Source organism: Columba livia, chromosome 1 (assembly GCF_036013475.1).
Source record: "Columba livia isolate bColLiv1 breed racing homer chromosome 1, bColLiv1.pat.W.v2, whole genome shotgun sequence".
In the NCBI taxonomy this organism is placed as follows: Eukaryota; Metazoa; Chordata; class Aves; order Columbiformes; family Columbidae; genus Columba; species Columba livia.
Window position 1 is genome coordinate 147,515,795 of NC_088602.1, and position 14,078 is coordinate 147,529,872.

Here is a 14,078-nt window from a genome sequence, read left to right on the forward strand (position 1 = left end):
TAAAAGACTTAAGAGTTCATTTTAAATAGGTGGACAAGGATTTCAGACAAGCAAAAAGGAAAACTGTTCATTGCATTTGCTTTTCAGTACAAAAATCCTCTCATTTGCTCTACTTTTATTAATCCGTATTTATAGCCCATTTATCAGGAATAGAGTGTGGTTCCAACACCACGCAATACTGTTTTAACATTTCCTGGGGCACATCACTCTGGCTTTAATCTTCCCAGAACCTCTGTAGGCACAGGCACTTACTGGACACACATCCCCAGTTGCTAAGAGGTTTGTGGGAGCCTTTAGTCAGAAGCACAAACTAAAACAGCTTGATATAGTTCTGTTTCTGCTTCTCAGCTGGCTTGATTTGCAGACCATTACATTTTTTTGAAGGTACAGTCACCTGTATATCAAATTTAAGCCTACTGACAATAGAATTTTGTTTTAGTTACATTCTGTGGACAACTTACAAATAGCCCAGTATGTGAACTTTATGACAAAAACTGCATCTACAATTAGTGTCATGGACACTTTATCTGCAGCTGTGCATAGGATTAGTGTGGAAAATTAAGTAAAAACACTTTTAATTCCTCCCTTGTGGTGACAATCCCTGGTTTGGCATACTTTTGAATGGAACCTAAAATCTGAATGGATATTCAGGTTTTCTCCTGTCTTCTAAAGTATCTGAAATGTAAAGGGACTACATCTTGATTATTTGCCATTGTATTTGCCCTTTCTAAACAGGACTTTTCCCTGAATTGTTTATCAATTCTTTGTGTATAGTGAAGCTTGTCTCTAACAGCTCACAAAATTGCCTGACCCCAGAGTTCATGGAAGTCAACCACAAGGCTCAGATACAGTCAAGTTTTGAAAATCCCTTGTTAGTTCGGATTTACCATAGTCATCTATTCCATTCTGCTGTATAAAGCTCAGAAAAACCAAGGCTCTCTCGTTGCTGATGTGGTATGTCACATCTGCCGTGTGTATTCAGTTTTGGGGAACAAGGCTCCAGGGCTTTCCCTGGCATTAGCAAAGAAGAATTTCCCAATCTCCACACATATACCCTGTCCAGTTCCCTTTTGGCCAACTGACCAGTTCAGAATTCTTCTGCTGATTGCTGATCAGTCCAGCTGTGGCACAGGAGATGCCATGCAGACATGTATGGCCCATCTGGAAACACACCTTTTCTTGCCCACTTGCACATGGATCCATTTCAGCTGTGATTTGAGTGAAGCACCCTATTGCTTCTTAGACACAGTCAGCTGGTTATATCTGTTTTCTCTTTATGATTTAAGCTGTTGATGCCTGTGCCCTCTCGATGACTTCCTAGCATTCCATCCTCTGAAAATACTCTTTACCCTCAACCAGTGTTCAGAAACAATTTGAAATGGTTACTTCATTTGTTTTCCCTTTATTCTTTTGACCTACCTTGCTCAATATCCTATTTGTTTCCTCTGTCTCAGCCAGTTTTCTCAATAACCTCTTCTGACTCTATTTGCTACACAGTGTTGCTCTTAGCTCCCAGAATAGTCTGTGTATTTGCAGCTCATCAGATCACCTATTCCCTTTGTTGGAGGCAGGGAGTAGTTCTTCCAGAGATTTGTGTACACTAGAAGGATTATTAGGATGATATGTTTATTATAGGAAGACAGGGAGCTAGTCTTGCAGTCTAGTACAGAAACGGACAAAGAATTCAGAACGTCAGTTGAAGGTAAAAGCTTGAGATGATTCATGGAAGCTTGAAGCAAAGCAGTGTCCTTTCACAAGAGTTCTGGTCTTTGTACAGTAAAAATTAAAAAAAAAGAAAAAAAAATCATCAGATGTTTCACTGATGCTGCACTGTAGCCTGTGTGTGCTTATAGCTTCTCAACCAAAGGACATCACCATTCTAATGAAGCATAATTCAAGATGACAGTCCCAGATTTGAATTTCCTTGAACTTTAGGAGAGTTGAAACTTAGATCCGCACTTGGCAGCTCTGAGTCATGTTTCTTTAGGATTTTGTGGCACGCTTGACTAAAAGGGTGACTTTAAACACAAATATACCTTAGGTACAGAAAACTGTCAAAGAACAAGTATTGGATTGCAATCAATGTACTGCTCACCCCATATGTGAACACCATGTTGGCCTTTGCTCCTATGGAAGCTGGCAACTGTGCAACATATGGTTTCTATATGCAGGTAGATAGCTTAGGTAGTGACATAAGCTGAGGCTGTAATCATGTTATTCATTTCATATTTGGGCTTCACTGTTTCCTTACTTATGTGCCCTAGACCCTACTTTAAACAAAAAATATTTAGAACATTATTTTTTTTTTCTAGTGCTAGGGAACTGGACATGTTTTCCATTCTGAAGGTACATGTGGTTGCCAGAATCATTAATATATTTCTTACTGTATGGCAGACACAAGAAAACAGAAGAGAGAATCAATATTGTTTATGGTCCTGATCTTTCTGCTAAGACCCCGTTTTCCTGAGGTGTTGTTCCATACCCATTTCAAAGTGTTTTTTTAAGCATTCCTCCAAGTAAAAGAATGATCTAATAGTGAAGGCACAGAACAGGGATTCAGAATGCTAGGGTTTTTTAAGTAAGGGCTCTCAAGTATTATATGTGATCATGGGCATTGGTATTTTGGACTGTTAAAGAAGAAAAATAATTTTCTTACTTTGGTCATTGTCAGCCCATTCCGAAATCTACAGATAAAAGGTGCAAGTGCAAAGTATAGTAATATTGTATAAATATGAGTATTAACATTAACACCAATTTTACAAGTACCATACAAAAAAATACTTCTGAAAGAATGCTTGATACAATCTGTAGAAAGAGTATTATAAAGTATTAATGTATTACAACAAAAAATTGAGCTGTTAAAAAATAGATTGGCTTAAAAAGTAAAAACTCTATATACTAGCTCAAACATTTATCCAAAAATCTGTCAAGAATATTTGAGCTGAACTCTTGCTAGCAGAAGTGTAAAGAAAGACTCCTATTTGCACGCAATAGTGTCACGCATTGAAAAGGCCACGTTTCTCCTGTTTCCGACATCTAGATTAAGATCTCTGCTGATTCATCTGTTCTTTCTGATGCGTCCATTACTAGATCAAGTACAGTACCTGACCCTAAAGGAACAGGCTCTTACTGGAATTTATCTCACTTTATGGATTCAAGATAAACCTTTTCACTACAATTTCCTCCTTTGCATTGGCTGGAAGATGAATCAGTTGCATCTAACTTGTCATTCTCCCTTCTTAAAATAGTTTTTTCCTGTCTTGATGATTAAGTGAGAGGATTAAGTGAATGGGATCTTTATACAGAAAAATTGTATCTTGTCATGTACACATCATGTACATCTACTTTTTGACTTCAGAAGGCAGAAGAAATCCCCAAAGGTGGAAGGTTCTCTTTCACATACCACTTAGCCCATGCCTCTGCGTTTTTTCCCTTGAGGGTGCTCACTGATCTGCACAGTGCCTGGAGATCTGCTCCATAGGCATCAGGTTTGAGAGTCTCAGCCTTGTTCCTGCCCTTTCAATTTTCCCCCCACTGAAGTATGGAAAGGGACAATGTTAAGAATTTCTGGTTGGTGTAATCAAAGTGCCCATGCCCCGCGATTGCTTTGTGGTATACATGCGTCCAGCCAGACAATCCCAAATGGCCAGTGACTACGTGGAAAGACTGATGTTTTGCTCTAGGAACCAGAAAATCTAGCAGAGATATAATAATGGTCATAAAGTATGTAAAAGCCTTCTGAAAGAGGAAGGGAATTCTCTATTTTCTGTGCCCATGGAAAATAAGAAAAGAGATAATGGATTTAGACAACAGCAATAAATATTTAAGTCAGTCATTAGAAGAAGCTTTTTTTTTCCAGAAGGAGTGTGAAATATCTGAAAAGACTGTTGTGAGGACATTGTGGGTTTACCAGCATTAGTGGTTTTATGTAGAGACTAGACCAATATCTGCCAGGGCAGTGGATGCTGTCTTGGAGAAAGGAAGTGGACAAGGAACCTCAAGCTTTTATCGTACTATTTCAATTACTCTTAATTTTTAGCTCTAGTTATGACAGGGACAAATGCCCCAGCACTCAAGAATGGGTTGTATTTTGCATTAAAATACAAAAATGCTTCTTGCAGCAGAGGAAGATGAGGAAGAACCCGAGATGCCTGTCGGCCCTCGGCCTCGCCCGATGTCTGAGCTGCACCTCAAGGAAAAGGCTGTGCCTATGCCTGATGCCAGCGCTTTTTTCATCTTCAGTCCTAACAACAGGTATTTAAGAGACTGCTTAGCTGGAACAAGGAGGTGGACAGCAGGTATCCCTTTCACATTGGGCCCCAAAGGTTATGTGGTGCAGAGCTCTCTTCCAGCAGTTCATACCAGAGACTCTCTTGACCAGCTTCTGCTTCAAAGGCCCTGGCATGCAATCCTCACAAAAGCACAACTGTAGGGAGAACCCTGACAATATTCAATGGGAGCTCATTGCACCTGCAAGCCTGATTGAAGACACAAGTCATGAAAGCTTTGGAATTAAGGGACTTGGAAGCAAGTCAGTAATTGGAATTACCCAACATGTTCAGGTCCAAATTACAAGCAAGTCATCATGCAATCAGTCACAGATGAGGTAGGAGCTTCCTGTCCTAATGGCTGCTCAAAATCCACCCCCAGTAGGGAGTTCATGTGTCTCTACTCATTCCTATGCATCAAGAACAAGCGTACAGGAAAATGGAAAAGGAGGTTAAGAGCCCATAGCTCTGAGAGGAGACTGAAAAGAATCATTCTCCTCTCACACTCTTCCCTCAGGCTCCTGAGGGAAACTTGTGGCTTCACGCTGCCTCACCTGTCTTTCCAACACAGACGTGTGAGACCAGTACTGTGAGTGGAGGGCTGAGCTGTGACACAGAGGGGAATATCTCTTTCCAAGGGTGCAGAAATGACCTCACAGCCCTGTGGTCTGTGCAGTTCCATGTAGCCAGGCATCTCCCTTGAGGACGTGGCCTCCCAGCACAGCCCCAAAGTCAGGCAGGGCTGTAAAAGCACAATTGAATTCAGAGCCGGTGTTTCCACAGCAGGGCTTGTGCCACTCCTCCTTGGAGATGTGCAAGAGGGAGGGACTGCTGATGACTGGGACTCATGGACTCTAATGCCAGCTTTGCCACCCACCCACTGTCACTTGTTGAAGAAGTAAATTAACCTCTGCAATCATCTGTAAAATTGCTATAATAGGAGCTTCGAGGCTTTACAGCCAAAAGTAGAGCTAAATAGATTAATGAAGTGCCTCTGGAATTATGCATAGGACTGTTATGAGGTTTAACTCCTTGTATCCTGATACCGATATACAGAAGGTAAAATGGTCTCCAGTAAGCATACTGCTGTTTGATGGGAGACTGCTACTTCTTTACCTGCTAGTTTCCCACTAAGAGCACCTTACATGGCGTGATGTACTCCCACAAGTCCTTTGCCAACACCTGTCTGCCCTATATCCATTTGGCCAGGTCTGTGCCTTGTCAATAAGGTAAATCCGCCATAGCCCCTATTCAGTGACACTCCATCCCCAGCTTAGAAAGATACTGGCCACCCCAAAGCCTGTTTCTGCTGCTTTCCCCCTAAATGAATGGGGAATGGTTCTGTGAATGAAAGCAAAGGATATAACTTTGGATTGGCAGGTTTCAGACCATATTGAAATCACAAAAGGCTCTGTCAGGTGGGAGCGACTGCTCTGTATCCAAATGCATGGAGCGTGAGTCCTGCAGGCAGCCCACCACTCTGTGTCACTACATGAGGTGGAGAGTCAGGGCTGCCCAGCTCCCAGCAGGGCCAAGCACGGCTGCCTGGGCCATCGTTCCTCCTGCTTCTGGGGTGGACAGGAGCTGCTCTGTGGAGCAATCCTCCAGGGCCAGTCCTGCTGGCAAAAGAGGAGGAGGAACTGTTTCCCAGGCCTTACTGTTCTCTGAGAGATAAAGTTGTGCCTCTCCTCTCTCTTGCAGGTTTCGTGTCCACTGCCATCGAATCGTTAACGATAACATTTTCACCAACCTGATCCTATTTTTCATCTTGCTCAGCAGCATCTCCCTGGCAGCTGAGGACCCCGTCCGCCACCTCTCCTTTAGGAACCAAGTATGCTTCCCATCCTGTGTATTAAAAGTGTGGTACAAGCAGGTCAGGAGTTGAAGCCAGGAAAGGCAGAAAAGACTGCATCAGAGGTTTTGGGAATGACTGTCTTCCCAGATCTGTGCCTTTTGTAGGCTGCGTGTGAAATCACTGGGTTTTGCAGGGAACGTGAGTCAGTGCAGAATTTGGCCTCTAGTTCATTTCAGAAGCGTGTGTAGGGGAAAGAATAACAGGAGGCTGAAGCAAAATTATTGTTACCTGGGATTAAGGCATTAGAAATGGTCTGTCAAAACATGGATTGGGATACAGATAGTTCTAATTTGGGGGATTTACAGGTTCCCTTTGGAACATTTGCTCTCCTGCCACATGCTCTCTTTTGAACTAAAAAGCCCAGGGCCTGATTTTCACTTTGTTTGCACTGGTGTTAATCAGGAGTAACATTCTTGAGTTTGGTGCCGTCAGTCTGGGGGAAATTGGTGTCATCAAGGTTAGAATCAGACTATTTGAATGCAAGCTGCAAAACTCTCATTAAATTTGAGATAATCCTCAGAAAATACGCTGTGCTCCTCTCCTCACCAGCCTAGGGGAAAGAGAGGAAGGCATTCAGCACACAGATACATTCTTACCATATTTCCTGATGGTTCTTATTAGCTTTTTGAAATGTTTAGTGCTCCCTTAGCTTTGCCAGTGGTTGTTTCTATTATTCTGGGGTCATTGCAGAAATGAGAAGAGTCTGCAGCTGTATGTGAGACTTCTGATCTCTACTGTGTGCAGTGGAATTCTGGTAACTTTATGCTGGGAGAGCTTGCTAGGCTTAAAGAGTAGGAAATTTTGTTGTTGCTTAATAATGAAACCCTTATTTAATGCTCAGTGTTCTACCTCCCTGAAATGTCCTGTCCTGGGCATACATTTAAACACACATGTGCATGCAGAGGCAGTGTTAATAGGGGTTTATTTCTGAGCTTATCTCATAGCTGCTTTGCATTTCATCCTGAAGGAGGGTACTAAATAATACAGTAAAACCTGTGCCACCAATGACCCATTTGTGCACGGCTGAGTGTGCTCACCACATAGGGATAAATGTATGTCAATATGTATTAGCACTGTAGCATGTCAGCTGGCATACGGGCCTCTGACATGCCACAGAAGCTGTAGCAGAGAGATTTAAACCAGGGAAAAAAGTAATCAAAGCTGCTTGTCCTGGATAAAAGAGCTGAAGGCTTGGGGCAAAGTGTTGTCTTGTGTATTTGAAGCCACTGATGTTGCATGAAAATCTGTGTTTAATTTTTGCAGGTCCAGATGTTTAAAATGTATCATACCAGGGGACACTGACAAGATGTTTAGGTTGCAAATGTGGGCTGCCTTTGCACTTTGACAGTAGAACAATAAGATTGTGTCCTGCCCTGTGCCCACATAGAGGCCTAGGAGGGAAAAAAAGCAAACTAACTGCCTCTGCCTTCACGCTGGGACAACACAATCGGGCATTAACCTGTGCACAAGGACTCATGTGGACTAGTGCTGCTGTTGACACAAACTGTTGCAGAGCAAGAAGACAGGAACAGAGAGAACCTCCTCCAGCAAGAGCTCAGCAAAGAGTCTTAGACACTGCTTCTGTCCCAGGGTGGGCTAGTGGCTGCATCTTTCTTGTGTCACACAGGGCTCAGGCAGCAAGTTTTTGGAAGTATCTCCCCAGTCTGATCAAACAGCCTTCAAAGCCCAAGTAAATCCTAAGACTTTATGTTCTTGCAATATTCTCCTGTTTGCATCTTGGCAAGGCATTAGTTCATTTTAGTATATTGTAGACTAAATTCATATTTAGTTAATAATAAATATGCCTGCAGATAAATAATACTGCCTGCACAGGAGGAGCGATGATCATTTTCATTACGGGTGATTTCATTTCTAAGAGACCTTTTTACTAGCTGCAGCTTTGGGGCCACATTCACCACTAAGCTCTAGCTACTTTGCAGTGCTCTGGTGATGTAAAGCAGCTGCAGGTACAGCTTAATCATCCACTTTAATCAAGTTTATGGCTGCTTTATGTTGGTGGAGTCAGGCAAAGCAGCTTGAGAGTACCCATGAATCTGGCCTATTGATTATAAAAGTATTCAATTGTTATGATAACCCAATGTGCAGACCTACAAGGCAGCAATGCAAGGGGACATTTTCAGTTATACTATGTGTAAAATAGTATAGGATGAAACTGGGATCTGTCCATCATTGAAATGGCCATTTTTTAATTCTCTAAGTTGCAAAAATTAATAGACCCCAAAACAGTCTTGAAGTGAAAACAACTTGGGGTCAGAAATTGAGCAGTGACCTAAAGAATTTTAAATTACACAGTAGCACTAAGTGATACATCCCCCCCATTTGATACTTGGTGTTTGCAAATTAGTTTAGATTTTAATCATGCTTAAATAATGCAATCTAAAATAACCCTGTGGTTTGCAGTAGCTACCTCACTGCCTATAGCATACCAAGCTACAGGAATATAGCCACCTATAAATCTGAGTTAGGGTACGGGCACTGAGATACAATAAACACAGGGGACTTAACTGCTTTATGTTTATTAGCATTTTAGCAATTCAGGTTTAAGTTTCACCCATGATCTGTTTTGCACAGCTACCACATATTGGCCTTCCGCTTTAGAACTTGGTTAAGCTAAAACAGTAATCCAAGGGCATGATACTTCTGATTTTCACCATTTGTAGTGCAGGTAATGTTAAAAATGCCTGGGATATTGGAATATGTTGGAAACAGAGACTTCAGTTCTGGTCCCATTAGTCAATGAGAAAGTTCCCATTTGCTTTTGCGGGACATCAACTGATCAGCAGTGAAAGATGTTTCTGTCTTTGATGCTGTTACTTTGAAAATCACTTTACACTTCCAGAGTTGCTGTTGCCTTCTGTGACACTCTAGGGCCACTTTTTGTGGTCTGCTATGCACGCCACCAGCATCCCCATCACCAGGTCTAAGTTTATGGGAATTATGAGTGTTTCAGCTTGCCTGTTATCCAGGATGCCAGTAGAAAGATGCAAGATCTAAGTTGGGCACCTTTAGCACACAACCAAATTATGCTTGCAATACAAGTGCTGGGATTCTGTTCAATTGGCAGAGTCTTTGTTATTCATCCTAATCCAGGGCAAATCAGGATAGAGGAAAAAAAATAGCTAGAGCATGAATTTGCAGTTTGCTTTTCTTCCTTTGTGAGAGGCACAGAACAAGCCTGAATAGAAGTTAATAAGAAGGAATTTCATGTTTTCCACTGAGAGACCAGGCATCCTTATATTCTCAGTTTGAAAGCCTATTTGGGAAAACCCTGGAATTGTCTGTTCTTTATCAGATTTTAAAAAAAAAAAAGAAAAGAAAAATCCCACAGCAACAACCAAAAAGTTATTTTGCCTCTAGTGCCCTCATGGGATTGTAACTCAGAAAACATTTCATGTAATGTGCTTCTTGTCCTCTGTGCCAGGACCTTCACTGCATTCGACAGGACATTGTTACAAAACCATTTCCTATATAGTCCTCCTTGTTCCCTTGTTAAAAGGCATATGTATTTGTTTTTGAACTGTGATTTTCCCATTCAAGTGATCAGTCACTGATCTACCTTCCCCGCTCCTATTCCCTTTTGTTTTTACAGATTCTTTTTTATTTTGATATAGTTTTTACTGTCATTTTCACCATTGAAATTGCTCTGAAGGTAAAGTGCCAATCTTCTCTACCATTACCTGTTCACAAGCTTACTAGTTTTCTGCCACTATCTGTTGCTAACACACACGCCTGTTTGTTCCTGGGTCACACTCAGTACCACTAACCCGATTGTGCTTATTTTTCAGATCCTAGGCAATGCAGACTATGTCTTCACTAGTATCTTTACATTAGAAATTATTCTTAAGGTAACCAATCTGAGCAATGCACTCGTTTTCTTCTCTTTCTTTCTTTCTCTCTCTCTCTCTTTTTCTTTTCTTTTGTGTTCTTTTTTTTTTTAACCCCATTATTATTTCTAAACAAAGGATTGTTTATCTTTTTATTTTATTGTTTTGGTAGTTGCTTACAGAGTCTTCTGTGAAATTCTGATATTCAAACTTGTAATTCAGGACCTAGATCAAACAGTGCTTTCTAGGGAATCACAATGAAAGGATGATCTTATTGGAAAAAACAAGAGGGGACCAAGAAAAAGGCCATCACCCCATAAATTTCAGAAACAGGATTTGTTTGCTGTGCAAGGAATCATGAGCACATACACATGCTAACAACCAAAGAGCAAATCTCTTTTCTGCACAAGTCATGAGGCCAGACCAGACATCAGCCAATGACTTCTGTAAGGTTATAGGGCGCACAGTCAAGTAGGAAGCAGGGAACATAGCACAGGAGCTCACTTTTTAGGTGTGGAGAGGTAACCACGATACAAATCATTGACACACTGATGACTGTAGCTGGTAATAAATATTGTTGCATTGCCTGTTTGAAACCCGGCTTCCCTTTTCCAAGGAATATGCTCTATACAAAGGGAAATGTGCAGGAGAATGGTTTAGCTTTGAAGAAAATAAAAATAGGCTGCCTTGTTCTTAACTCTAATTTTCCCAAATTGGTAGGCTAATAATTTAAATAACAGTAATTGAGCTAAGTTCTGGCTTTCTAAATGCTAGGTTCACTTGGCAGCTTGATTTTTTTTCTCAGCAAGCCAGTTTTAAGTGCTGGCAGGCAGTACCTTAGAGTTGTTCAAATCTTGCAGCTCAAGACCCTAATAACAGTATCCATACTGAACGCTGGCAAGCAGGGTGGCCCCTGCACATTTTTGTAGAGAAACATGCTTTTTGAGATGACTTAAAATCACTAAAGACATAATGTTCTCCAAAGAGTTGTACATATTATGCTTGTGTCAATGTGCATCTGTGTTTACACAATAAATCTGAACATGCACATATGAAATGGCTGATCAAAAAAGCCTGTCAAAAAAGGAAAACATCTCAACAGCAACATTTAAAAATTAAACCACAGTTCAAGGCACATGTTTGAACTTACAATTACTAATTCTGCTCCCACTGAAGCAAATGGTAATGCTCCTAATGACTTCAGCAGAAGCAGAACCCAACCCAACCAATTGGCCTATTGCTGTTTACATCAGGAACTGCATAGTACCTGAGCCTTCCAGGATGTCCTCCTGTTAACTTCAGTGAATTTATGTTAGCACACCTGGATATTCTCTGAGTTCAAGTGGGAGAGGAGTGCAAGGACTACAAGTCTTTAAGAAATTCTTCTGTTCTTATCCTGTCAGTTCCTGCCTCAGGAGTTGCTTCTTTTCTCAGTGCGTTTCTCCACTGCCTTGCATTGAGCACAATGTTTTGCACAACAGCAAAGTTAGTGTAAATTATAAGAAAAAAAAAAAATATATATATATATATATATGTTCAAGGCTGTAGAGAAACGAGCATCACCTGCCCTTGTGTTGCTGATGACACCTGCAAACCTCACACTGCCATAGTGGTGTCTGGCAAATGTTAGCAAGGTGACCGCCAAGGTTTTTTAATGGGCATCCTGAATGCTTATTCAACGTCCCAGTTGGGATGCAGACATAGTTTATAGACTCTTTGAGAGCCTCTTCCAAGATAACAAAATCTCTCAACAGGCTTGAGAGAACAACAGTTTGTATAGAACTTAAACTCAGCAGAGCTTCCCCTCCTGATTTCAATGGTGTCTCCTTTCTTTCAAGACTGCCATACAAAATCTAACCAGTAAAGAGTATCTTTACCACCTTTGTTATGGCAAGAACCCCTCCCTTCTTCCCCAACTGAATGTGTCTCTAAGTATAAATTCTAACCCAAGACCAGAGTTTATACTTCCTCCCCTTCTAAGTTCTGTCTGACTGATTAATAGTCAGTTCCCTGATGTCATGGATGTTTGGTGAAAAAAATGATCTGATATACCATGTGCCCTTCCCCCCTCCTCTGAATAAAGTTGTCACAGGTAGACATGGCTGGAAATCACTAGCAGGCACACCATCCTGAGCTATTTGCAGGAGTTGGAAAACTCCAGTTTGAACTTCTAGTTCACACTTCTCAGCTGGGAGTCTGGCTAGAGCTCGTAATTGATGAACATTCTCATGGTGTCTCCTTCAAGTTATAATACTTCAGACATCTAACTTAGACAAAATCCAGAGGACCGACTTTAGAAGCCTGTGCTCCTAATCCAGGTAATGGAGGACCATTAGCAGTTGTGGGGATGGGGTTTCTCCAAAGCAGCTACATTAGATTGCTCACTGAGTCTAAGGTAGGTGGTACAAATACCCCCATCACCTCATCCTCTTCAACCATGTCAGACTCCTGAAATCACATTCTGTAACTAAGCTCAGTCTAAAATTCAAATTCTGAGTACAGCAGTGTTTAGGTCTGACATTGTGGCTGAGACCCATTTCTGTCTACACTGTCACTTAATCCAATTCTGGAACTGTGACATCCTCCTCAAGGCCAGCAAGTATTCAATACCGCTTCATACCCAGATGGGGCAGAGAGTCACTTGTAAAATATGTAGCATTTCTCTCTTCCTCTGCTGTTTGATGTTCATAATAATTACCTTCACAATGAAACCATTCTGTCTCAAGGAATCTTAACTTGGGCTTTGTGAGGAAAATTCAATTGCTTCTAGAATAAAAATGGAGGAAACTGGATAGGAAAAGGGGTACAGGATTGAGCTGAATGGAAGGAGCAAACTGAAGAGAGCAGGAGTTTCTTCTGTTGCTTCAGTTCAGCTCTAAAGCATCAAGTCCCTGAGGGATTCTGCTTTTTCTTCACAGAGGGAAGAGAGCTCAACTGTTCACTGCAGCTGGTCTAAGCATTGAAAAACATTACAAAAGAGCCTTCTTTATATTTTTTAATTCAATTTAGCTAAAGAAGCCTTTAAATAATACAAGCATCATACTCACAAGTGTCCTCTGCCATTGAAGAAAAAGGGGAAAACATATGATTGCAAAGAATAGTTTTTGCAAACAGTCATTCTGCTGCTTTGCTGATTCTAAATATTACGTACTTTATGCACTCAAAGTGCCTGTTTCTCCACTGAACCTAGTATTGACTTTCCCTAGTTAGGTCTTTCATGTTTATCTTACTGTCTTTTTCACTCTCTTTTCTTTCAATGGGGACTCAACTTCCCCTTTGGGGTCTGGGGGTAAATTGTCTGCTGTTAGAAATACTGCCCCTCCCCAGTTATAATAGTCTGAGCACAACAAGATGGGTTTGGTTTCTGAACAGATGCTAACACCGAGGTGTGGTTTTGTCTTCATGTGCCTTCCTGCAGATGACCGCATACGGGGCTTTCCTCCATAAGGGTTCCTTCTGCAGAAACTATTTCAACATCTTAGACCTGCTGGTGGTCAGCGTTTCTCTCATCTCCTTTGGGATCCAGTGAGTGCACTATTTTCAACTAGCTGTTTTTTGGGGATCGTAGGGCCAGGTTGGGAGGTGACACCTCCAGGTAAGATTTTTCTCATGAGCCTGGAGGTATTTTTCTCAGATGATTCAACACCATTGAAATTCATCCCCAAGAGGGGAGGTAATAACTGGGACATGCTGCACTAGTGACCTGAAGTGGGGACCTTCCAGAAAGAGCAAATGAGAACAAGAAACTTGGTCCATTGGGAATCATGACACTTAGCTTTGTTCCAAGATCTCTGATTCACTGTATCTGCTCAGTACAGTTAAGTGACCTACTGTTCCCTCCTAGACCTCTCATGACCTCTTTGGAAAACAGGGTGATAATCTTTTGCTGCTTATTAAGATGTTGTGGGTTTTGGTCAATGGATGACCATCAAGTGCTTCAGGAGCTGTGCAAGGATCTGCAGAGCAGTGGTGGCAGCAACAGTCAATCCTGCTTCTGTCCTACCGCTTTGTCTTGGTTGATGTGTTAATTTGTTCAGTAAATTTATAGTTTACTTGACTATGTGGAACTCTGTGTGTCAGATAGGGAGTATCCTAAGTAGTATCACATTT

At 41.4% G+C, this 14,078-nt stretch overlaps 1 protein-coding gene across 36 annotated transcripts in view; it reads left to right on the forward strand.

Annotated features, from left to right (window-relative positions):
• The window catches only part of CACNA1C (calcium voltage-gated channel subunit alpha1 C), a 492,189-nt gene that overhangs the window by 394,104 nt on the left and 84,007 nt on the right, over window positions 1-14,078 (forward strand). For 22 of the 36 annotated variants that reach the window (XM_065036455.1, XM_065036462.1, XM_065036237.1 and 19 more), the window contains 4 exons: window positions 4,122-4,254; window positions 5,970-6,099; window positions 9,930-9,989; window positions 13,387-13,493. In XM_065036455.1, coding sequence (XP_064892527.1) covers window positions 4,122-4,254; window positions 5,970-6,099; window positions 9,930-9,989; window positions 13,387-13,493 — 430 coding nt within the window. Of the gene's footprint in view, window positions 1-4,121; window positions 4,255-5,969; window positions 6,100-9,733; window positions 9,794-9,929; window positions 9,990-13,386; window positions 13,494-14,078 lie in introns of all 36 variants that reach the window. The other 14 variants (XM_065036245.1, XM_065036259.1, XM_065036269.1 and 11 more) reach the window with 2 other exon arrangements.